Genomic DNA, 27,611 nt, shown 5'->3' on the forward strand with positions numbered 1-27,611 from the left:
ATCGACTCCCTGGACCATCCACCAGTGGAAATGATTGTGGAGAAAGGGAGTTTCAGGGGTGCTTTACTGGTTGATAGCAACCTGATGGAGTGAGGCAAGAAGATGTTAAGGTCAATGCCCACGTCTCACACTATAGTGACGTAAGCGCCATAATGTAAAAGCAGAAAAAACGCAGTTAAAGTTTGGCAATATGCAGAATGTGATAACTTTTGTACTGGAATGAGCTAGGAAGCACTAGTTTATTTCAAACTGAAGCTCAATGACTTTGCTTTCTATTCAGCATGAAAACTTTAAACATTACACAACACATTCTTAATGTTACAACATTAACTGCATTTTCTCCATTTTTTAGTACACATTTTGAGAAAAAATATCTAAACACACCCCAGTTCACCCCAACTTGCATTTCTTTTTTTCTCTATCTATCCAGTTTGGTCTTAAAAGCATGGGCAGTTATGGCATTGACGTCATCTTCACTGAGTTCATTCCATTTGTTCTCAATTCTGTGAGGAAAACTATACTTTTTGATGTCTCTTCTACAGTTAACTTTCTTCAACTTCTTACTGTGTCCCCTTGTACTCTGTGTGTCTAAATTTATAAAACATTCTTTGTCCACGTTTTCCATACCATTTATCATTGTATAGATGTTTATTAAATCCCCTCCCTCTCTCCTATTTTCAAGGGTAGGAATTTCCAACATTCTTAATCTCTCTTCATAGGTTGACTTACTCAACTCCAGAACCATCTTAGTGACTGCTGTTTGTACTCTTTTTAATTTTATAATGTTCCTCTTTATATGAGGAGACCACACCACTGCTGCATATTCCAATCTTGGTCTTATCATGGAAATCAACAATTTTTTATCATTCCTCATCTAAATAAGCGAATGCCATTCTTATTCTTTTTAACAAATTTATCTCCAGTAATTTTATCTATGTGTCTATCTGGAGTCAGATTTTCAGTAACTGTTACTCCCAAATCCACTTACTCTTTTAATTTCTGTAACTTTACACAATCCATCTCTTAATGATATTGTATTCTTTCCTTACTCTTACCAAACTCCATTACTTTATATTTACTTAAATTGAATTCCATTTGCCAAGATTTACTCCATCCATTTATCTTATTTAAATCATCTTGCAGTACCATACAGTCATTTACATTTTCTACCCTTCTCATCAGGTTAGCATCATCTACAAATAGATTCATATAACTATCTATTTCTTCATTTATGTCATTCACATATATTACAAACATTATCAGTCCCAACACTGATCCTTGTGGGACACCACTAGTTACTTTCTGCCAAGATGAATTCTGGTCTTGTGTTACTGTTCTTATCTCTATCATCCAGATAATCCTCCATCCACTCCAGCAGTCTTCCTCCAATTTTTCCATAATTTTTTTTTATCTTCCATAGCAATCTTCGGTGTGGTACTTTGTCAAACGCTTTCTTCGAGTCTAAATAGACACCACCCATCCATCTCTCTCCTGCACAATATCGATTACCCTTGAATAAAAGGACAATAAGTTCATGGAGCATGATCTTCCCCCCCTAAATCCAAATTGACAATTTACCAAAACTTTATCTTTTTCCAAGTTTTTCTATCCATCTTTCCTTTATTGTCCTTTCACATATTTTTCCTACAACACTAGTCAAGGACACTGGTCTATAATTTAGTGGGTTTTCCTTATTTCCTCCTTTGAATATTGGTGTAATGTTTGCTCTCTTCCAATCTTTCAGTACTCTTCCCTGTGATAGTGATGTCCCCACTAGATTGTGAATTTTATCAGCCAGTTGTTCTCTACATTCTTTCAATATCCAGTTTGATATTCCATCTGAACCAGTTACTTTATTTACATCAAGTTCTTCCTTCATCTTAAGTATTTCCTCATAACTGAGTGGAACTGTACTTAGTATGTTCCTCATCAACTTATCCCTTCCTGCATCAAACTCCCCTTCCACAGTAAATACTGATCTGAAACAGACTAGAGATGCGGAAGTTTATTTTTATATATTTTTAAAGCTTTTATTCTCACCTTTATATATACTTCCACAATCCTATAGTGTCTGTAATAGATAAATACTTCTTTACATTATAAATACTTATAAATAAACAAGAGTTGTATATTCAAGAAAATGGTTGGATGTGCATCTGGCAACACTCCATGTCTCAAGGCCGTGGCTACTACACCTGCAGTTCACAAAGAATAGAACATACTATGAATTTTATGCCTTTCAGTTTTCCTTTCTGATCACTCTGAAGTCTTGTTTCCTATTTCTTTTCCCTTACTGATTATAAATTTGAGAAGTAATTTCTTAGGAGAAAGTAACTTACTTTTTTATGAGATGATTTTTGGGGAAACTCAGCAGAGAGCCAACTCCGCAACATTTATAACCAAAATCTTATCCTCTCCAATACCATAGCTTTCAATATCATTTTATTGCTTTGATATTATATGCATGTTGAAATGGGCATCAAAAAAACAAAATAATCCCCAAATATGTCTCAGTTCCTACAGAAGTATTCAGTCCATAATAGCTCTGAGCCCAAAAGATAGTTATGTATATGTGAAAACATTCACTCCTGAATTGTCAAAATATTCTTTGTTACTGTTAGTGACAAGTCTTATATATTCAAACAAAATTGTATATATACGTACTAGACACTTCCTTAAGAGGTATATATATATATATATATATATATATATATATATATATATATATATATATATATATATATATATATATATATATATATATATATATATATATATACACACTAAACACTGTAGGGGTTAATAACATAGTAATTGTGTAATATACATAAATCTTGTATTTTGCAGGCACTAAGCGAAGTCAGGACCATTCTTCTTTTGAAAGCCCTTCACCAAAAAAGAAGCGAAAAAAGAAAAGTACATCCTCGGGAATGCCTGGTCTACCATCCACCAAAGCATCTGAGTCTCTCACTGTTGCTAATTCTCCTTCATCATCACCTTGGAATTCTGTAAATGAGGCTCCTACACTGAGCTCTTGCCAGTTTTCTACTCCTTCCTCTCTTCCAGCTCCTGTAATTTCCTCATCTTTACCACTACTTCACACTACATCAGTTAGCCAGTCTACCCCTTTGTCCATATCAACAAAGGTCACTACATCAGCATCAGATGCAGAGAGGACCAATCCAAAAACTGGGTGGCTACAGATTGTGTCATCAATGCGTCAAGGACAAGAGATGGCTCAGACACCATGTGAGACAATGTCAAGTCAAGCAACAAGTCCCACAAAACAAAATTCTACACGTCCTAGGAAGACAAGATCACCTAAACCATCTGCAGTAGATGCCTTCCCAAGCCAGTTTCTTCAGGTATTTAATTAACACACACACACACACACACACACACACACACACACACACACACATTAATGATGAAGAGATTCACTGAACTACAGATAAGATACCATATTGTTTTAGTATGTAACCTCTGAGAAAATATGTAATGGTTTTGGTTTCATTATCATGATATGTACACATGCATGTGCACTACCACAGAGAAGAAACGTGTTTACACCAGCTCAGTTGATGAGAAGATGCTCTTGGATCACCACAAGCTGAAGTCTATGTTATAGACAAATGATCACGTAGAAACAGTTTTCCCACCTTTCCTGTCTTCAGCTGCTTAGAGAAAGTTTATAAATTAATTAGAAGATAAGTGGAACTAACATAGCTTAGGATATGGAGACCCCAAATAGATCTCGCTAGTGACAGTGAACTAACAGTAAAATCTCATGAGGAAGCAGTTCATTATTACAGAAGAGACAGTAAGTGAACTGATGAACAGGATGTCTTACTTGGAAAAATAATAATAAGAAGAAAAAAATGCTAGAGAAAACAGAGCTAAAAGCAGTGTCTAGAAAATTACACAAGAACTAGTGATGTATCAGATATTCTCCTCTGCCTCTGTAGATTATCAACAGTGAAAATTCAGATATTCTCCTCTGCCTCTGTAGATTATCAATGGTGAAAATTCTATCTGCATTACTACTGGCATCCATGTCTTAGAACAACAAAAGTTCTGTATCAATATCCACTACCACATTTCAGGTGATGAGCTCTGGTTCCTCTTTCATATCAAAGAAATGTGTAAGTTGTGAATCTGTATTTACCTAACTGTATTTACCTAGTTGTATTTATTGTACAGGAGGGGAGCTATGCTCGTGCAATCCCATCTTTGTATCTCATAGTGTCTAATATATTCTTAAAATCATGTACTGTCTTCGCACACACTACCACTTTGTCGAGTTCACTCCATATATGCCCAGTACTCCAGTAGTCTGTAGGGAAAGCTGTTCTCTAAATTTCTTCTATAATTATCTTTTTTGAGCTTTCTTCCATGTCCACTTGTATCCCTCGTGTCTTATTTCAGTAAATTTTCCCTATCAGGAACTTACATATTCCTCGTGATTCTTTCTCTTCTTTGTTCTAGCATTAGTAAGTCTAATCTTGACAGTCTCTCCTCATACGTTAATTCGGATAGAGTTGGGACCAATTTTGTTGTTGGCTTTTGGATTCTTTCAAGCTTTTCAATATTCTTTTTCGTACTGGATGACCACAGTACTCCTGTCTTGGTCTTATCTGGGTGACTATTTTCTTTACCATTTCCTCATCTGTATATGTAAATGGTACTCTTAATGTTTCTCAATAAGTTGTAGGTGTCCCCAACAATTTTATTAATTTGCTTATCTGGTGACATGTCACCTGTAATGAATACTCATTGGTCTTTTTCAAATTTTGCTTTCTTTACTTCCCTTTCTTCTGAACTATAATATATAAATATATAGGGCAATATAAACTTCCAAGTTTATATTGCCCTGTTACCCTGTTTTTGCTATTTCCAGACTCCATTATGCTGCACTTCTTGATGTTAAAATCCATTTCCCATTTTTGGCTCCATTCCCATAGTTTGTTAAGACTTTTCTGCAATATTCTGCAGTCTTCTTTCTGCACTTACTTTTCTCACTGGTTTTGTCATCAACAAAGAAACTCATAAAACTGTCTATAACCTCACCCATCATTTATATATATATAGCAAACATAATTGGAGCCAGCACAGATCCTTGTGGAACTCCATTAATAATTTCTTTTCAAGTGGAACTCTTGTCTGTGATTATCACTCATTGTTCTATTGTTTAAAAAATCTTTCATCCGATCTAATAATTTTTCTTGTATCCCTCCTATGGATTCTAATTTTCTTATTAATTTTGTGTGGCACCTTATCAAAAAGCTTTCTTAAGATCCAAGAAAGCACAAGCAGCCCATCCATTTCTTTCTTGAATTATGTCTATTAATCTAGAGTAAAAAAATATTAGATTTGTGGTGCATGATCTTCCTTATCTAAAACCAAACTGTTTTGGGTTTAGTATTTTGCTTTCTCTCGATGTTTTATAATCTGTCCCTGATCATTTTCTCACAGATTTTGGCTATAACACTTTTTTAGGGATACTGGCCTGTAATTCATTCATTCTTCCTTATCACCTCTTTTATATATTGGTGTGATGTTAGTCTTTTCCAAACTCCTGGTATTTTTCCTTCATTGAGAGAGCACTTAACCCTTAAACAAGTTATTGTAACTTGAAGGTCTCTATAGATGGGGTAAAATAGTTTTCAGTATGAGAAGATATTGCATATCTACTTATTCCTACATGATATTTTCGTAATAGAGATAATTGAAATAAACTTGTATTTTCCGCATGTGGGCTGAGGTAAAATCTACAGTCAGAAAACGAAGAAAAGATTTCTGGGCATGGTGATGTGTCCATGCTGCAGGAAGATTCCCTGCAGTGGGGAGATGTTCCTGGTGAAGAGTTTTTTTTTATATTGCTTTTGCTGTTGTAGCCACACACACACAAGTTGGCCTTCTAATATATCATGTTTTCCTTGAAATATAGTTCTTGTTTTTTCAAATGGCCACTATTCCAAACATTGGTCTCTCTCTCTCTCTCTCTCTCTCTCTCTCTCTCTCTCTCTCTCTCTCTCTCTCTCTCTCTCTCTCTCTCTCTCTCTCTCTCTCTCTCTCTCTCTCTCTCTCTCTCTCTCTCTCTCTCTCTCTCTCTCTCTCTCTCTCTCTCTCTCCTTCCCATTGTTTATCACCTTGCTATTTCATTTATTTTTTCTCCCCCTTCCCTTCTGTTCCATCCCTCCCTACCATGGCCTCCCTCCCTCTCCTCACAGGTACATGAAAAATAAGAATAAATACTAAAAGAAATAATAATAATAATAATACAAAATAAAGAAAAAATTGTCCAGACAATCTGTCTGTCTGTCTGTCTGTTTCTTTGTTGTTGTGCCAACCCCCACTGACCTATTTGCTATCTGTTCCCCTTTCTTGTCTTTCTTGTCTTTTCCTTCTGACCTCCTTCTCCAACCTTATGCCATATTTACAGCAAAAAAGATGATATGAGAGAGAGAGAGAGAGAGAGAGAGAGAGAGAGAGAGAGAGAGAGAGAGAGAGAGAGAGAGAGAGAGACGAATGTTTAGAATAGTTGATTGAAAAAACAGGAAGAACTGTATTTCAAGGAAAACAAGATTTTTTTTATGTAGGAGAGACATTAGCCAAGGGCAAGAAAATCCAATAAAAAAAAAAAGGCCCACTGAGATGCCACTCCCCAAATAGGGTCCACAGCAGCAGTCAGAAATTGAAGGATAAGTGTCTTGAAAACTCTCTCTTGAAGGAATTCAAGTCATAGGAAAGTGGAAATACAGAAGCAGGCTGGGAGTTCCAGAGTTTACCAGAGAAAGGGATGAATGATTGAGAAGACTAGTTAAGTCTTGCATTAGAGAGGTGGAAAAATAGGGGTGAGAGAAAAAAGAAAGTTTTGTGCAGCGAGGCCATGGGAGGAGGGGAGGCATGCAGTTAGCAAGATCAGAAGAGTAGTTAGCATGAAAATAGTGGTAGAAGATAGCAAGAGATGTAACACTGCAGCAATGAGAAAGAGGCTGAAGACAATCAGTTAGAGGAGAGGAGTTGATAAGATGAAAAGCTTTTGATTCCACCCAGTCTAGAAGAGCAGAATGAGTGGGAACCCCCCCCACACATGTGAAACATATGCCATTCATGGATGGATAAGGCCCCTGTACAGAGTTAGCAGCTGGAAGGGTGAGAGAAACTGGCAGAAACATCTCAGAAGGCCTAACTTCATAGAAGCTGTTAGCTAAAGATGAGATATGAAGTTTCCAGTTTAGATTATAAGGAAAGAACAGACTGAGGATATTCAGTGTAGAAAAGGGGGACAATTGAGTTTCATTGAAGAAGAGGGGATAATTGTCTGGAAGGTTGTGTCAAGTTGATAGATGGAGGACTTGAGTTTTTGAGGCATTGAACAATACTAAGTTTGCTGTCCCAATCAGAAAGTTTGGAGAGATGAGAAGTCAGGTGCTCTTTGGCTTCCCTGCATGAACTGTTTACTTCCTGAAGGGTTGGATGTCTATGAAAAGACATGTGCAAGGTGGTGTTATCAGCATATGAGTGGACAGGAAAAGAAGTTTGATTTAGATCATTGATGAATAATAGGAAGAGAGGAGTGACAGGACAGAACCCAGAGGAACACCATTGTTAATAGATTTAGGAGAAGAACAGTGACTGTCTAGCACAGGAGCAATAGAACGGTCAGAAAGGAAACTTGAAGTAAAGTTACAGAGAGAATGATAGAAGCTGTAGGAGGGTAGTTTGGAAATCAAAGTTTTTTGCCAGACTCTCTCGAAAGCTTTTGATATGTCTAAGGCAATATCAAAAGTTTCATCAAAATCTGTAAAAGAGGATGACCAAGACTGAGTAAGGAAATCCAGAAGATCACCTTGACAGAACCCATACTGGCGATCAGATAGAAGATTGTGAAGATAGAAGATTGTGATAGATGTTTAAGAATCTTCCAATTGAGGATAGATTAAAAACTTTAGATTGGCTGAAAATTAAAGCAATAGGACAGTAGTTTGAGGGATTAGAACAGTCACCCTTTTTAAAAACAGGCTGAATGTAGGTAAACTTCCAGCTAGAAGGAAAGGTACATGTTGACAGACAGAGTTGAAAGAGTTTGACTAGGCAAGGTGCAAGCAGAGAGGCGCAGTTTAGGCCAGCGAGGGCATGAAAAACATCATTGTGAAAAATTTTAATAAGTAGCAAGTAGTCAGAGGATGGAGGAGAGGGAGGAAGAAGTGCTGAATCATCCAAGGTAGAGTTTTTAGCAAAGATTTGAAAGAAGAGTTCAGCTTTAGAGATAGATGTGATAGGAATGGTGCCATCTGGTTGAAATGAAGGAGGGAAAAAAGAAGTAAAGTTATTGGAGATGTTTTTGGCTAGGTGCTAGAAGTCATGAGGGCAGTTAGATCTTGAAAGATTTTGACACTTTCTATTAATGAAAGAGTTTTTGGCTAGTTGGAGAACAGATTTGGCATGGTTCTGGGCAGAAATATAAACTGCGTGAGATTCTGGTGATGGAAGGCTCAAGTACCTTTTGTGGACCACGTCTCTATCATGTATAGCATGAGAACAGGCTGTGTTAAACCAAGGTTTGGAAGGTTTAGGTCGAGAAAAAGAGTGAGGAATGTATGCCTCCATGCCAGACACTATTACCTCTGTTAAGCGCTTTGCACGCAGGGATGGGGGTCTGATACAGAAGCAGTAGTCATTCCAAGGAAAATCAGCAAAATACCTCCTCAGCACAGGCAAAACACCAGAGGCATCTCTGGTTAGGGTGATCCTGAGGAGGTATTGGAGTAATAGGACAAGATACAGATATGAGATTGTGATAGGAGGAGCCCAATGAAGAAAAGAGGGTAACAGCATAAACAGAAGGATTAGAGGTTAGGAAAAGGTTAAGAATGTTTGGTGTATCTCCAAGACAATCAGGAATACAAGTAGGGTGTTGCACCAATTGCTCTTGGGCGTGGAAGATAGCAAAGTTAAAGGCTAGTTCAGGATGGTCAGTGAAGGGAGAGGAAAGCCAAAGCTGGTGGTGAACATTGAAGCCTCCAAGAATGGAGATCTCCACAAAAGGGAAGAGAGTCAAAATGTGTTCCACTTTGGAAGTTAATTAGTTGAAGAATTTCTTATAGTCAGAGGAGTTAAGTGAGAGGTATACAGCACATAAATTTAGTTTGAGAGTAACTGTAGTCGTAGCCAGATGGTGAAAAACTCAGAAGATTCAAGAGCATGGGCATAAGAGCAAGTTAAGTCATTGCACACATAGATGCAACATCCAGCTTTGGTTTGAAAATGAGGATAGAGAAAGTAGGAGGGAACAGAAAAGGGGTTACTGTCAGTTGCCTCAGACACCTGTGTTTCAGTGAGGAAAAGAAGATGAGGTTTAAGAGAGGAGAGGCAGTGTTCTACAGATTGAAAATTAGATCTAGGACTGCGAATGTTGCAGAAGTTAATAAAAAAAATGTTGAGGTGGATGTCAAGGCACTTAGGGTCAATACCAGAAGAGCAGTCAGACCTGGGGACATTTGTGGTCCCCTCCCCAGGTGAGGACTCCAAGGCTGGTGTAGGAGTTGCCATGATGATTTTGAATTTTGAGTGAAGGGTGTGTGTGTAATTAGGTGCTTGTAGTTTTGTGTGAAGAAAGAGAGTTGTCTTTAGAGGGCAGGCTGTGACTGCCCCCTTGTGTTAGAAGGGCAACTTGTGTGTATGTGGCTACAACAGCAAGAGCAATATGAATAAATATAAAGATGTGAAAGTACAAAATGGGTAGGAAAAAGAGGACAAGAAGGAAAGAAGGACATAAGAAAGCTGATAAGAGAGAGAGAGAGTAATAATAATAAATAATAATTATTATTATTATAATTATAATAATAATGATAATAATAAAAATCACACACACACACACACACACACACACACACACACACACACACACACACACACACACACACACACACACACACACACACACACACACACACACACAAAGATCTCATAGCTGCTGTATTGTGGCATTTGTGGTGGAATAGCATATAGAAAGCACCCGTTCCACCTGGCACATCATACAAGTTGCCAGACATCTCTTCCATAGCTCCATAAATCATGATTGAGAATCACTCACCTTCAGAGATTTAGTTGCCACATGTCTCCAGAACATCTGAGAGGAAAGTGAGATGCCTAAATTCAAAATTCTAGGCACAAAATCATGCCTTTATAGATGATCACCAGGTCGTATCTAAATAGATGATCACCACTGTCAGGCATTAATTATACTATATACTTTGCTAGTTCTTTTCTACATTCCTTTAATTCTGTTTGGTCTGTATGATTTTCTTATATCTAGATTCCTCATTAGTTTCATTATTTCTTGTTGTGTGACTTTTATATCCCTCGTAGGAGGTGGTCTTTGTGTTTGCTCATCATCTTCGTTCCAGTTACTATCTTGTAAAAACTGCCTGAAAGTGCTCATTCATGACTTGATTTCCAAGTCTTCATTGTATGTACTCTTTATAATGCTGACACAGTTTCTCTATTTCTTGTTTGTTTTTCAGTTTTTCATTTACATATTTATAGAAGAGTTTGGCTGGTCTTTACACTTCTCAGTTATATTCTTCTTGTGATTTCTCTTCTCCTATCTACGTATTTGTACATACTCATTTCTTAGGTTTGCATATTCTTGCCACTTCCTTGGACATTTTCTCCATCTATTCTCCATCCATCTATTCTCCTTTTTCTCCATCTATTCCATGCTCTATCTCTTCTTTCCCTTGCTTCACTGCACTTTTCATTAAAGCACTCTTTTATATTTGCCTTTCTGTGTTTTAATCTTGATACATATTTATCCACTCCTTTATCACAGATTTCTATCAGTCTTCCATTTTTCTTCCACACCTGCTTCTTCCATACAAAACTCATCCCAATCTGTCTCCTGGAAGTACTTTCTGAGTCCACTAAAGTCTGTTTTACTATATATTAGTCTCCCTCTCTATGTTTCCCTTTCCTTTGTATGTTCATATCTTTCTTTAGTTCTAGTTCCAATAATGCATCATCAGTTTTTCCAATGAGGTGTTTATAATTAAATTCATCTACAATCTCTGGTTTCTTTGTAAATATTAGGTCTGGTCTTGATGGTTCTTTATTGTTTCTAAATCTGGTGTTGTCTGGAACCCACTGGGTCATAATGTGCTCCATAATCACATCTAGTAATATATTTCCCTGTGAATTCTTGCCCTCCTTCTGTTGACATTTCCTCCCAGCATACTTCTTTACAGTTAAAAACCCCCATAATTACTGACTTGTTCTAGTATTTTTTAGTTTGAGTCCTGCATCACTTAGCATCCTAGCATAATCAAGCTTGCTCCATGACCTCGTTTTTGGTGGTACATAGCTCACGACAAATTCTCTTTTCTCCATATCTTTGTCTTCCACTTTTACTGTAATCACTTCAGCACTTTCCTCTCCATAGCCAGCTTTAGTTACATTTAAATTTTTCTTGGTCGATATTATGGCTTTACCACCTTTACCATTTCTGTTCTTTAACCATGTATTATATTGTCCATTTCCAACACTATTTTGTAATAATTGACCTCTCAGTTTAGTTTTTGTAATTCCCGTTATGTCAGGCTTTGATTCTTCTAAGTAATCATTAAGTTCGATAATCCCTTAGATAAGTCCATTCATATTTGTAAATGCCACTTTTAGTTTTCTGTTTCCTCCACCCTTTCAATTGTACTATTTCCTCCTCCTTCTCCTGAATGTACCATTTCCTCAGCTTCATGTCTAGTACTCTAACTCCAGTAAAAGTTCTTGATTGCTGCCCTTTTCTAATTTTTTTCCTTAGCTTCTTTTCTCAGTCTCCTTTCTCTTTCCCTTTCTTGTAAATTCATCTCTTTTTATCCACACTTCTTTATATTCAGAACTTTTTGCCAATTTTCCAGCTCTTTGAGGATTTCCTCTACTGAATCTTGGATACCATTTTGACTTTCAGCAGTCTTTGTTCTTCTTTACTTCTTTATTGTTCCTCTCAGTTTGGTTTACTTCTTTTTCTTGTTCTAGGTCTTGTTCATCATTCTGGACTTGTTATAATCTTCTTGCTAACTCCTTCTCCTCTTATCTCTTTCAAATTTGACAGGGTTCTTTTTCTCCTTCAATCCAAATATTACTATATATTTCTTCTTTTCCACCATGTCTCACACCAGATATTTTTTTTCTCTTATTAGTTAAATCACTGTATCTTTGGTCTTTTCTTCTATTTGTTTTTTTAACTACCTCCCTGAAGCTTACCTTCTCATTTCCACATTCTTTCATCCAAGTACTCTTTAATTCCTCTAACTGGCTTCTATTTACAGTTCCCAACTTTTTTATTTTCATTTTCCTTAATTTTTCAGTCTTCTTTTTCTAGAGTTTCACATTTATCCTTTAAGAAAACATTTTCCACCCTTATTGACCCAACACTATATTTCAGTTTCCTTCTCAAGGCCTTGTTTTCACTCACCACTGCATCCAACTTCTTGCTGAGCTCTGTGACCACACTTTCAAGTTATATCAATCTCCTTAGGGCCATTTTATCCAATAGCACCTCATCTTTCTTAAATCCAGAAAAAACATTTTCTCAACTCCTGCCACCTTTGTTTACATTCAGGGTCATTCCATCTTTTGAATGAGGCGGTCCTTCCTCCATCACAATTTAATGTTCTCTCAGCCTTTTTTAGATGCTAATAGCACTATTTACATATTTTAAGGGACAGCACAGCTTTTCCTCTCTCCATGTACTCACAATCTAGGAGAGCCTCCAGCAGGTCCACTTTGGAGTAGTACAGTGTGGAGTGTCAGCCAATATCTTCCTTCCCTGGTGTCGTGTGTGTGTGTGTGTGTGTGTGTGTGTGTGTGTGTGTGTGTGTGTGTTTTTATACCTAGTTGTATTTTTTTTTTAATGTAGGAAGGACACTGGCCAAGGGCAACAAAAATCCAATAAAAAAATATGCCCACTGAAATGCCAGTCCCATAAAAGGGTCAAAGCAGTGGTCAAAAATTGATGAATAAGTGTCTTGAAACCTCTCTCTTGAAGGAATTCAAGTCATAGGAAGGTGGAAATACAGAAGCAGGCAGGGAGTTCCAGAGTTTACCAGAGAAAGGGATGAATGATTGAGAATACTGGCTAACTCTTGCATTAGAGAGGTGGACAGAATAGGGGTGAGAGAAAGAAGAAAGTCTTGTGCAGCGAGGCCACGGAAGGAGGGGAGGCATGCAGTTAGCAATATCAGAAGAGCAGTTAGCATGAAAATAACAGTAGAAGACAGCTAGATATGCAACATTGCGGCGGTGAGAGAGAGGCTGAAGATGGTCAGTTAGAGGAGAGGAGTCAATGAGACGAAAAGCTTTTGATTCCACCCTGTCTAGAAGAGCTTTATGAGTGGAACCCCCTCAGACATGTGAAGCATACTCCATACATGGACGGATAAGGCCCTTGTACAGAGTTAGCAGCTGGGGGGGTTAGAAAAACTGGCGGAGACGTCTAAGAACGCCTAACTTCATAGAAGCTGTTTTAGCTAGAGATGAGATGTGAAGTTTCCAGTTCAGATTATAAGTAAAGGACAGACCGAGGATGTTCAATATAGAAGAGGGGGACAGTTGAGTGTCATTGAAGAAGAGGGGATAGTTGTCTGGAAGGTTGTGTCAAGTCGAGTAGTATTTACCTAGTTATGATTTATGGGAGGAGTCTAAACTCATGATATCTACTCAACCAATTTTTCCTTAAAATCACATACCTATAGTTATTGCATTTACTACTTTTTGCAGCTCATTCCACATTCCTGCAGTCCTCTTGGGGAAATTGTTCTTCTTAATATCCCTTCTACACACGCTCTTCTTCACCTTGTCATGCCCTCTTGTGCTTCTTTCACCACCAAATCACTGCAGTCCAATTTTTTCATAGCGAGACTAAATCCAACATAAGACAATCGTTTCACCTCTCTCTCTCTCTCTCCTCTCTTCCAAGGTGGACAGGTTTAGTTTCTTTAGTCTCTCATCGTACGATAAATCTGATAGGGCCACTCATACTGCTTTTTTAGATAGGGTGGAATCAAAAGCTTTTCATCTCATCATTTCCTCTCCTCTAACTGACTGTCTTCAGCCTCTTTCTCATCGCTGCAATGTTGCATCTCTAGCCATCTTCTACTGCTATTTTCATGCTAACTGCTCTTCTGATCTTGCTAACTGCATGCCTCCCCTGCTCCTGCAGCCTTGCTATACAATACTTTATTCTTTCTGTCATCCCTATTTTGTTCATCTCTCTAATGCAAGAGTTAACCAGTATTCTCAATCATCCCTTTCTCTGATAAACTCTGGAACTCCCTGCCTGCTTCTGTATTTCCACTTCTTATGATGTGAATTCTATCAATTTTTTACTTATGGTTCAGACCCTGTTTGGGAACCAGCATCTCAATTTATTTTTTTTTTTTTTTCTTGGCTGGTGTGCCTCCTACAAAAAAAAAAAAATAAAATAAATAAAAATAAAAATGAAAAAAGTACCTCTTGGGACAGCTTATCAGTGACAGTAATTCCAAGGTCTTTCTCTTCACTTCAATTCAAAGTCTTTTCTCTTCACTTTTATTTCCTCATCACCCAATTTATAATTGAAGACTGGCCTCACTCAACTATGCCCAAACTTCAGCGCTAATTTTTTTTTTGTTAAACTCCATTTTCAAGTGCCAGTCCAATCCCAAATCACAGTCACATCTTCCTTTGGGGCTTCACAATCCTCTATCCTCTCCACTTTTCTCATCAATTTTGCATCTTCAGCAAAAAGACTCGTGTAGCTATTCATCCCTTCCATCATATTGTTCACATCGCAAACATAACTGGTGCTAGTACCAACCCTTGTGGGACACCACTAATTACCTCTCTTCATGATAACTTAATATGTTTGACCACCATTCATATTCCCTTCCTCTCAGAAAGTTACTGATCTAATGTAGGAATGCACCTCTCAGCCCACCAAACATTTCTAATTTTCACAGCAGTCTCTTGTGGGGCACCTTATTGAATGCTTTCTTTAAGTCCAAATAAACACAATCTGTCCATCTCTCTCTTTCTTGTACTATATCTATGACTCTGGAGTAGAAGCATGTTATATTCATCATATATGGCATTCCTTTTTTAAATCTGAATTGTCTGTTAATATCTCTCTTTTCCAGATATTCACTCATTCAGATATTCATTATTCTTTTGCACATTTTTGCCACTACACTTGCTAGTGGCACTGGTCTATAATTAGATGGTTCTTCTTTACTTCCATTATTATATATGGGGACTATATCTGCTTTTTTCCAATCTTTGGGCACTACTCCTTCCCTTAATGAAGTTATGATGAGCTTGTAAATCTTGTGTGCAAATTGATCTCTGCATTCCTTCAGTTCCCAATTACATACTCCATCAGATCCCTGCACCTTCCTCACATCCAAGTCTTCTATCATTATTCTTACTTCATTCACTGTTACCTCAATCTCACTCAATCCTTCTACTCTCACATTTGCCAATCCAGCTTTGAGGGTCTATTAAATGTCCCCTCATCAGTGAGGATGCTTTGAAAGTAGTAGTTCAAAACCTCTGCAATTTCTGCTTCTTCCTCAACATGCATACCATTTGTTTTCAGTTTGTTTAACCCCTTCTTATTCATCATTTTACCATTCACATATGTATAGAACATCCTTGGTTCATCCTTGCATGTCCACAATTTCTTATTCATGATTCATTATTTCTTCTCTCCTTACCTTTGCGTATTCATTTCTCTCCCTTTTTATTGTTTTCCCATGCCTCATTTGTTTTTCCTTTACTTCCATTTGATCCAGGCCAGATCTCTCTTCCTCCTTGCTTCCTCACATTGTTTATTAAACCACTCCTGCTTCTTAACCTCTTCTTTCCTTATCTTCAGGACAAATCTCCTTATACCCTTATTGTATGTGTTCATAAACTCATCCCATTTATCTTCTATTCTAGTTACTTTGTTGAATGTATTCCAGTCCTTGCTCAGTAATTCCTCAGTTTTCCAAAGTCTTCTTCCATAATTGATTCTTCCTATTTTGTGGTACTCATTCTTTCGTATCTTTCCTCCTACTCTTAGTGTACACTCCACCACATGATCGCTTTTATCTATTGGACATCTGTAGTCTATATCCTTGACAACTTCAGGTTCCTTTGTAAAAATTAAATCCAGCTTTGAGGATTCATCTTCTACCCTGAACCTCATATTCTTTTTCACCCATTGTGTCACTGAATTCTCCTTCATAAAAATTAAATCCAGCCTTGAGGATTTGTCTTCTCCCCTGAACCTCATATTCTGTTCCACCCATTTTGTCATTGAATTCTCCATTGCTATCCTTAACCTTTGTGTGTGTGTGTGTGTGTGTGTGTGTGTGTGTGTGTGTGTTTGGAAAGGTGACAGTGTGAAGAACATGGAAAGTATAAGAGAGAGAGAGAGAGAGAGAGAGAGAGAGAGAGAGAGAGAGAGAGAGAGAGAGAGAGAGAGAGAGAGAGAGAGAGAGAGAGAGAGAGCATCTGTGGGAATCATGAGTGTTTCAGTTAAAGTAGGCTAAGTTTCAACGAGTGAGAGATGGTAAGCATGAATAAGTTGAATAGAAAGTAACTGTGAGTGAGTTGAGAGATCAATAGTGAGAATGGCTGTGGTTAGGAAGGAATAAGTAAGAGTAAATGTGTGAGATTCAATGTGAAGGAGAAAGTAAGTAAGAGTTAGATTATGAAAATAAGTGAAAAATTAAGTTTGAATGAGAGTGAGAATGAGAATGGAAATAAGTGCTCATTATAGTGAGACTGATTGAGTCAACATGAGAAGAGTGAGAGAGAATGCAAGCATGAGTGAGTGTAAAAGTTTATGAAATATGACGGTTATGATCACTGATAAACTGGTATGATATTGGTATGGTATGATTTTCTGCTCTTCTGTGTTGGTTTGAGCTGCAACTTAGATCAAAGCCTGATTGAGGGGTGGGCCATGAATATGAAGTTCAGAGAAAAGTGGGGTTTATTTTATTTTCTAAAAATCTCCTGCCAAATCATAGGTGCATCTTATATTCTAGTGCATATTATGTGGTGGGAAATACAGTGTATATATATATATATATACTCGTATATATATATATATATATATATATATATATATATATATATATATATATATATATATATATATATATATATATATATATATATATATATATATATATATATATATAATTTATTTATTTATTTATTTATATAATAACAAGCTAAAATTTGCAAGACTGGTTAAAAGATCTTTTAAAGTGTCTCAGCCAAGACAACAAGAACTCTAGCTGTTTGCTAGATGAATATTGAGAAGTGTGTCATTCCCCAGCCATCATGTCACAATGAAATGCTAGTTCTTCAGCTTTCTTCATTATTTATGAAACTTGAGACCATAGCTAGGCTTGAAGTTGCCCCACTGTAGGTCAAATAAATATATATACATGCTTCTTTTCATTGTGCAGTCATGTGTTCTCTACAACTACTATTTATGAAATATAAAGTAAGTGTTGGATGCAGTTGATCTTTATTATATTTGAAAATTTCAGAACCTGAACTTTCAATTTGTTGTTTTCAGACAGAATTCAAAGAAGAAGTGAAAGATGAACCTTATGAAGAATCTGATCTTGTGCAAGGTGAAGAGGATAATGCTTGGGAAGAGAATGAGTCTCAACAAGAACCTGGGGATAGTTGCAGCTACAGGCGCATTCCTTCTCTATACCCTCCACCAGGCCTACACCCAGTAGTGTCTGGCACCCCTGCTTCCTCTGTGTTGCCTCTAGGAATGTTCCGCATTGGTTCATACAGTGCTGTAAGTTTTTTTGGGGAAATTTTTTACCTAATGAGATATTTCAGCATGTGATGTTGACATTTATTTTCTTTACTGTAGAGCAAGGAAAAGTGGTTGTGCATGATAGGAATGATTGGAAAGCAGCTGTCAATAGATAAATGAGATAGGACCTGGAAGGTCTGTATAGTAAGTTTGCCTACATGTGGGGAAAAAAGGATGGATCTCTTATGGTGCAGCAGGGATAAAATATTTTTGCTGTTGGACCCTAATGCTGATAGACATGAGTTGTTATGCAACTGACCCTTAGTCATTATAGTCCTCTTCCCTTTTTAGACTGTGTGTATATGTGTGTATGCTTTTGTCTGTGCTACATTGCTCTTAGTAAAGATTATTTGGTCAAGTTTTCCAGTTCCTTGAGCTTCACACTATTAACTTGTAAAGTATTATGCTTTGTCAGAGATAGGGGTTATGGCAGGTTGCATTTTTCATGTTTTTTATTTATGCCGTAAAATGAGAAAAAATAAATTTTTTCATACATATATATATATATATATATATATATATATATATATATATATATATATATATATATATATATATATATATATATAAATATTACTATGCCACGAATGGAGGTGTGGCTACTATACAATTTTGATTCTAGGATGATTTCCCTTCTCACGATATCAGACTAGGGATGAGAAATTTTATATTTATATATTTTTAAAGCTTTTATTCTCTCCTTTACATACACTTACCACAACCCTCTATAGTTTGTATGATAAATAAGTACTTCTTTATGTTACAAATACCCATAAATTAAGAAGAACTGTGTGCTCAACAAAATGGTTGGATGCTCATCTAATGACACCCCATATATCAAGGCTGTGGTTACTACACCTTCAGTTCTCAAAGAAATTAACACATGGAGGGTGTCCGAGTTATGAGTTGCAAATGTTCAGAGATATGAGCAGTCTACTCACAAAATGAAATTATGCTCTTGATATTGTTCCCTTTGCTAACCAAAACTTCAAATTTGGTGCTACGTGCCATATCTATGTAGTACTCTGCTTTGCCACTACCCACACAGAGCAGCAACATAGCGAAGGATCACCCACCACCCCAAGACACAGGCCCTGTAGCAGTTTAGTTTTTGTACTGCACCACAGTGAGTCTGGCTTGAGATTTCACAGCATACAGACCTCTGTCAGTCAGTCTCTAAGATGCATAGAGATAGGAGGGTTGTACTGCAGGTGGTAGAAACCCTGCTCCATTATATTAACTCCACAAATAGGCAAACATGCCTGCCAAACAGCCAGCCATCTTAATAAATTATATGAATAAAGGTATGTACAACCCAAGAAGGAGAGAGGGAGTAAGGAAAAACACATGCATGATTTTTTGGTACAAAAAAAAAGTATCATGTTCTGCAAACAATGTAATGCTTACTTGATACCATGAGAGAGAGAGAGAGAGAGAGAGAGAGAGAGAGAGAGAGAGAGAGAGAGAGAGAGAGAGAGAGAGAGAGAGTGGCATCTCATTTTAACCCAGGTCATAAATTATACCTGATATATTTGAATCTTGCATTCGGCAGAAGCCACAAGCCTGTCACTACTCAGTAGTATCACATCACCCATAAGGCAAGGTGGTCTCTCTCTCTCTCTCTCTCTCTCTCTCTCTCTCTCTCTCTCTCTCTCTCTCTCTCTCTCTCTCTCTCCCTCCTCCCTCCCTCCCTCCCTCCCTCCCTCCCTCCCTCCCCCCCCCCCCTCCTCTCTCTCTCTCTCTCTCTCTCTCTCTCTCTCTCTCTCTCTCTCTCTCTCTCTCTCTCTCTCTCTCTCTCTCTCTCTCTCTCTCTCTCTCTCTCTCTCTCTCTCTCTCTCTCATGGTATCAAGTATCAAGTAATCATTACATTGTTTGCAGAACATGATACTTTTTTTTCACTAAAAAATTACAATGACAAGTTACAAGCAAAACAACTTACGAGCAACCTTTTGGAACATATCTCACTTGTAATTCGAACACCCTCTATACTGTTAATTTAATGACCTTCAGTTTTCCTTTCCAATTACTCTGAAGTCTTGTTTCCTATTTCTTATGCCTTACTGATTATAGATTTGAGAAGTAACTTCCTAGGCAAAAGTAACTTAACTTTCTATCTGATGATTTTTTGGGGGGAAACACAGCACCCCACCCTGTATAGCCAACTCCATGCAACAATGAGAGTGCATTAAAAAATTTATAACAAAAGAAATGCCCCTCTTCAATACCGTAGCTTTCAGTTTCGTTTTATTGCTTTGATATTATTTGCATGTTGGTGTATGCATTGAAAATAAAACAACTCCCAAATATGTTTCAGTTTCTACAGAAGTATTTAGTCCATAATAACTCCTACAGAAGTATTCAGTCCATAATAACTCTGAACCCCAAAAAATAGTTATGTATATGAAAACATTAACTCCAAAGTTGTCAAAATATTCTTTGTTACTGTTAGTGACAAGTCTTTTATATATATATATATATATATATATATATATATATATATATATATATATATATATATATATATATATATATATACACACACATACAAACAAATTTCAAGACCATAAAATGCCTCAAAAACAAAATCATATGTATACTTTATACGTACTAAGCACTTCCCTATGAGGTGTGTATATATATATATATATATATATATATATATATATATATATATATATATATATATATATATATACTAAACACAGTACAGGTTAAAGAAAATAATTAAACTGACAATTTCATGCAGATCAGCAGTTAAAGAACTAATTAATTTGTGATTCTTTTGCTGTATTTACCACTTATTTGCAACTTGTACTGTAGCCATACGCTACAAAATAGATTTAATTTTGGTGCATTGATAATGGATTCTCAGAAAGAGGAAGTGTATATGACCATAGAATAAAAGTTTGAATTATCAGAAAGCATGAAGCAAAAATTAAACTTACCAAGTGTATATGATACATATTGTGGTTCACTTCAGATATATCTTTAGGTTATACTTTTAGTCATATTCTTGAAGTATGTTTTATCTTTTGAAGCTCAAAAAATTAGCTCCTGACATAATAGTTTTACTTTGATTAAATAATATAAATATTAGTGATAGTACAATGGCAATAGAAAAATTGATGAACTGTAAACATCATTGTGTCCATAGAGCAAAGCTCTGATATTTAATTTACAGGCATGGGAGTTATTAAAAAGTGGTAAATTGTTATGTGTGGCAATTCACATGCCCTGAAGATGCTATGCTCAGTTTTTGAATCAGTACTATTAACTGTCAGGCTCAGTAGGGGGAAGTATCTCCTGTGTGCCTGTTTTCCCCTTGCCACAACACTCCATTTCATTGCTTGCAATTAATTCACCTTACATTTAACTGGGTCTTGGCAAGATTAACCCCTGAAGGGTGAATGGCATCTGTAATAGATGCAATGTAGAGGATGGGTGGCATCTATAGTTGATCTGCATCCCTCCTGTGCTCCTTTGTTTTCCCTTTTGGCAAAATTCCATTTCGTTGCTCACAATTAATTCACTTTATATTAAACTGGGTCTTGGCAAAATTAACAGGAGATACTGCCAAAACAAAGCCAAATTTCACCTTTTCAGCCTTTTTCTAAAAGTCACCCTGAAAAATAGCTGTACACATCACATGTTTCCTATAGAAGTTTGGCATCCATATAGCAATTCTTTCCCTGTCAACTAAATTAATCTGCAATATTAATTTTGAGGTCCCCACCCATGGAGAAACCCCATTTTCTATTCATTGTTCTTATGTTTCATTTTATCTTTTGTCCAATTTTTTAAAATTTATTTATTTATATTTTATATTTTTTAATTTTTCACAAAAAAATGTGTCATGATATATCTGCAGGTGGTTTAAGTATGGGAGCCTGCTGGAGGCCTCAGCCCCCAAGTCAGACAGTGTGGCTCATACACTCCATTGCGTTCATAATGCATTGCTCTCTGTCGTCTCTGCTTGCCTGTTTTAGCCAGTGTTTTTCAAGGCTTCTTGAGTAGTACTCTAGCAACATGAAACGTCCTTCCAAAAAGCTGCTGCATAGAAGGAATGCTTCCGTGAATCTTACCGAAGCACAACAAGGACCGAAATTCACAATGTGAGCTGCTTGTGTGGATGGTGTCTACTTAGACTTGAAGAAAACGTTTGACAAAGTACCACACCGAAGATTGCTATGGAAGATAAAAAATTATGGAAAAATTGGAGGAAGACTGCTGGAGTGGATGGAGGATTATCTGGATGATAGAGAGATGAGAACAGTAATACAAGACCAGAATTCATCTTGGCTGAAAGTAACTAGTGATGTCTCACAGGGGTCAGTGTTGGGACCGATAATATTTGTAATATATGTGAATGACATAAATGAAGAAATAGACAGTTATATAAACTTATTTGCAGATGATGCTAAGCTGTTGAGAAGCATAGAAAATGTAAATGACTGTATGATACTGCAAGATGATTTAAATAAAATAAATAGATGGAGTAAATCTTGGCAAATGGAATTCAGTTTAAGTAAATGTAAAGTAATGGAGTTTGTTAAGAGTAAGAAAAGATTAAAATATCATTATGAAATGGATGGTTTTGAAGTTACAGAAATCAAAAGAGGAAATGGATTTGGGAGTAACACCTGCTGAAAATTTGAGTGCAGGCAGACACATTGGTAAAATTACTGGAGAGACGATGAATTTGTTAAAAAGAATAAGAATGGCATTCTCATATTTATATGAAGGAATGATAAAAAGTTGTTGATTTCCATGATAACACCAAGATTGGAATTTGTGGCAGTGGCGTGGTCTCATATAAAGAGGAATATTATAAAATTGGAAAGAGTACAAAGAGCAGTCACTAAGATGGTTCCGGAGTTGAGTAAGATGACCTATGAAGAGAGATTAAAAATGTTGGAAATTCCTACCCTTGAAAACACGAGAGAGGAGACTTAATAAATATCTATAGAATGATAAATGGTATGGGAAATGTGGACAAAGAATGTTTTATAACTTTAGACACATAGAGTACAAGGGGACACAGTAAGAAGTTGACAAAAGTTAACTGCAGAAGAGACATCAAAAAGTATAGTTTTCCTCACAGAATTGTGAACAAATGGAATGAACTCAGTGAAGATGTTGTCAATGCCATAACTGTCCATGCTTTTAAGACCAAACTGGATAGATATAGAGACAGGATACTATGAGATTACTCCCCTCCTGTAAACCACAACTAGGTAAACACATCATCACTAACAGAAGAAGTAAAGAATATGTTGGAAGAGCTGGATGTAAAGAAAGCAGTGGGACCTGATGGTGTGTCAAACTGGATTCTAAAGGAGTACAGCCCACAGGAGTGCAAAGTGATACACAATATAATCAGCACCACCCTGTTGGAAGGAAGAGTACCTAAAGATTGGAAATGGGTGGGTATTACCCCAATTCACAAGGCTGAAAGTAAAGAAGACCCATTAAACTATAGACCAGTATCGCTGACAAGTGTGGTAGCAAAGATTTGCAAAAAGATCATTAAGAACAGATGGGTTAAATACCTGGAAGACAACAATGTGATAACAGACAGACAAGTTGGATTTTGAGAAGGAAGATCTTATGTAACAAATTTGATAAGCTTCTACTCAAGAATAACAGACATAATGCTAGAGAGAGATGGATGGGCTGACTTCATATACTTAGACCTGAAAAAAACATTTGATAAATACTGTACAGAAGGTTAATATGGAAATGGAAAAATATTGGAAGATTGGGAGAACCATTATTAAAATGGATGATCAACTTCTTGACAGACAGGGAAATGAGGACAGTAATCAGAGGCAATAAGTCAAAATAGAGACCAGTAATAAGTGGAGTTCCACAAGGATCGGTACTAGCACTAGTTATGTTTACAATATATGTAAATGATATGACAGAAAGGGTGACAAACTACATGATTCTCCTTGCTGATGATGCTAAAATTATAAGAAAAGTAACAAATGAAGAAGACTGTAGCTCAGAATTGAGACCTAATTTAAGATAAATGAATAGTTGTTGAGGTGTAGCTCAGAATCAAGACCTAATTAAGATAAATGAATGGTCATTGAGGTGGAACATGGAGTTTAATGCAAAGAAATGTAGTATGGTGAAGTTTGAATAAAGTGTGAGAAGAACAGAAGGCACCTACTATTAGGGAAATGAGAAAATTACTATAAGATCAGGAGAAAAGATCTGGGAGTAACCATTTCTAATAAACTCATTTGTGAAGCATGTAAACAAGATCACTGGAGAAACATATACTTTGCTGAGAAGCATCAAGATGGCATTCACCTACATTGATGAAGATATGATAAAAAAAAAACTGAGATCAACAATGATACATCCAAGACTGGAGTATCCAGCATTAGTGTGGTCACCAAGTTTGAAGAAGGATGTCAGAAAGCTAGAAAGAATGCAAGAGAGCTGCAACCAAAATCCCTACAAGCCTAAGAGGGTATAGTTATGAAGAGAGGTCAATGAGATTGGGCCTGATTACAATGAAAAAAAAAAGAAGGAAAGAGGTGATTTGAAAGCATTATATAGAATATTGGAAGGGATGAAAAAGTTGGATAGGGATCTTGTGATACCAGATACAAAAGTACCAGAGGACATGGAAGGAAACTGATAAGGAGTTTGCAGAAGAGACATCTAAAAATATAGCTTTCCCTACAGGAGCATAGCAGTGTGGAATGAACTTATTGATGAGAGTGTGTGTGCCAAGACAGTCGATAAATTTAAAGAAAATTTTGATAAAAGTTGATATGGAGACAGGACAGCATGAGCCTAGTGTGGCTCTTGTCCTGTATTTCACAAATAGGTAAATATAACTAGGTAAATACACACACACACACACACACACACATATATAGGTGCCAATAAGGAATATTGTGGTGATACTATCCAAAGTTGGTATCAAAGTTGTTTTTTACCCTATAGAATTGTAAACAAAATCATAACTTTCTACACTAACTGCATCTAAACACAAAAATGGCAATATCTCAAAACTGCAATTATTGTACTTTGGAGGAAAATGACTCCATTAATTTTGCATATAATAAAAAAAACAAGGACTGCTGAAAGATTAATGGATGGTAAACATTTTACTCATAAGTTTTTTTTCTAGTTGATCAAACACCACTGATATGATTTATTGAATTAATAAAAAAAAGGGGAGAATTTTACAATACATAAAATGGTGATCTTGAAATTTTTTTTGTACAACATTGGTGAGATATATAAAAAACTATATGATCAACTTATAACTCTGGGTTTCTTGAGTAAAACTATCCAATATCATAGAAATTGAGTGAGCATCCAGGCCCTCATTTCCATATCTAGCTCTTCTCTTAAAAAATAAATAAGATAAAAAAATCTATAATTTTGCTGCAAAAACTACTTAAGCTATTATGATGAAACTTTCTGATCTTATTGCTTTTATTAAAGTCATCAAACAAAAATTACCTCAAAATAATTGGATTAATATGAATGTACCCTCCACTAGTACCAGGCGGTGCCTCCCCTTAATATCTAAAGGGCAGGTGTTGTTTGTAGTTGATGCAATGTAGAAAGCAGGTGGCATCTATAAATGACCTGAAGTTTGTGGGCTTAATTTCAAATTTCCATATGAATTTTTGGCCCTGCAAAAATCCTTCTCTCACAATGATGTCACCATCTGAGCCTCAGTGTTATGCTAACTATAGTGATCTGCAGGGAAAAATAATCATTCCTCTTCCTCTGATTCCTCTGATAAGCACCCAGTAACTTCCACTCAACATAAAAGCAAATTTGCTCCAAAATATAGTGAAAATACTATTGGGAGAGAGTTAGAAGTTACTCTCTCAAGTCTCAAAAGTGGTTTTACCGAAGAAAAAAGAAAAACATTAGTAGACTGTGTTTCATTCATGTACATCATCCCAGCCATGACAATTACAATTTTTCTTGCGTGTTATAAGTCGCAGACAGCAATACTTTTTCCTTTACTGTGTCTAAAAAATGATAGATTTAGGCATTCATGTGAGTTAGTGACTGAGAGATACTGGTGAGAGAAGCAGATAAAGGAGGCTTGTGTACCCCCTGCTGGGGCCCCAGCCAGGCCGCCACATGGCATGCAACCATCTGATCACAGGGTGAGAAAGCGCTGAAAGTTACTTCACTTTACCACTTCACTGCACGTAGAAAGTTTGGGTTTGGAGGAGATTGAAGAAGAAGGATTGATGAGTGTGATGCTATTAAATTTTAAGCAGTTGGTCAAGGCAGAGTTGAGAAATTAATGATGAAAAATGACCTATTCTTGCTGAATCATCATAACTAGCCCAGCTGTTAGGGATGACCATGAGGAATGTCCCTGTCCTTTAGGGGTTAACAATGAAGAAAAAAGTGATGTGATTGTGTTTGTTCAAGAGGTGTTTGGTAACTGTGAGACTGGAAAGAAGATAGGAAGATCAGAGACAGCTCTTACACAGTAGTAAGATCAAGTGTGAGAGGTGTTAAGTTGCGAGGTAGGCCACATTAGTGATGGATAGATAGCATTAAGGAGGCCTTAAAAGGAATAGGATTGACACTGGAGCATAGAAGAAGGAGTGTGCTTGACACAAGTGGATTGAGAGCAGTTGTGAGTGTGTGAGGAATGACATGGCCCTGTGATCTCCAAGGGAAGTGCCACACATTGATAATCTTGTATAGGTGTGTGGCAGTCAAGTTTGTTAGGGGAGAATACTTGCTATGAAGGAGCCTTGTTCTGGACCAAACTGTCCAAGCTGTATGGCAGAACCCCATAAAGTTACACCAGGAGTATTTTCTCTTCTTTCTTGGGGAACAACAGGCTGAGAGAGTGGTGTGAATGTGAAAGCTGTTTGCCTTGTCTTGGCTACTTCCCTTTTTAGGTGAAACATTCTTGGTATATGTATGCCCGTATGTTTTTTTAACCAGTGATTTTAAGGCTATTGATATGATAGATATGATCCTGAATTTCATAACTAATGGAGAAAGCTCTGGGGTTAGCAGTGCATTTTCATTTTTAACTGCTTTAAAGCAGATATTATACAGTCAAAGCCAAAAGTTATGTCAAGGTTTTGTCTGAATATGAAATGTAACTTGTGAAACATTGTAAAAGCTTGCATACAGTTACATACTAGTGGTTGGCAAGCCTGAGTTCCTAAAGTTACTGTTGAGATAAGGGGTTGGAGTTTCATATCCACTGCTGGAATAATGATTGACCCAAGTCAAAGGGATTTCAAAGTTTCAAGAGATTTACTGTGTCATGGTTTCATATCTCATGTCCTTATTATTCTGTCCTGTTACCCACTCTCTTCCTATTATTCATCAATGATCTTTTAAATCAAACTGCTTTTTCTTTCCACTCCTATGCTAATGATACCATGTTGCACTTTTTTCACGTCTTTTCATAGGTGTCTTACCCTTCAGGAAGAAAATAGTTCATGCAGGGGAGCCACAGAATGCCTGACATCTGATCTCTTTAGAATTTCTCATTGGTGCAGAGCAAACTTAGTATTGTTCAATGCCTCAAAAACTCAATTCCTCTTTCTATCAACTTGACACAACCTTCCAGACAACTATCCCCACTTCTTAAATAACACTCAGCTGTCCCCCTCTTCTACACTTAATATCCTCAGTCTGTCCTTCACTTATAATCTAAACTGTAAACTTCACATCTCATCTTTAGCTAAGTTTCTATGAAATTAGACATTCTGAGTC

General features: G+C 36.7%; 1 protein-coding gene across 4 annotated transcripts in view; it reads left to right on the forward strand.

Moving 5' to 3' along the window:
• LOC135111778 (transcription factor elt-3-like) overlaps window positions 1–27,611 on the forward strand; it is a 261,683-nt gene that overhangs the window by 80,103 nt on the left and 153,969 nt on the right. For all 4 annotated transcript variants that reach the window (XM_064025503.1, XM_064025492.1, XM_064025496.1 and 1 more), the window contains exons 5-6: window positions 2,848–3,365; window positions 17,615–17,848. In XM_064025503.1, coding sequence (XP_063881573.1) covers window positions 2,848–3,365; window positions 17,615–17,848 — 752 coding nt within the window. The remainder of the gene's footprint in view (window positions 1–2,847; window positions 3,366–17,614; window positions 17,849–27,611) is intronic.

The sequence above is a fragment of the Scylla paramamosain genome, chromosome 2, assembly GCF_035594125.1.
Source record: "Scylla paramamosain isolate STU-SP2022 chromosome 2, ASM3559412v1, whole genome shotgun sequence".
Classification (NCBI taxonomy): Eukaryota; Metazoa; Arthropoda; class Malacostraca; order Decapoda; family Portunidae; genus Scylla; species Scylla paramamosain.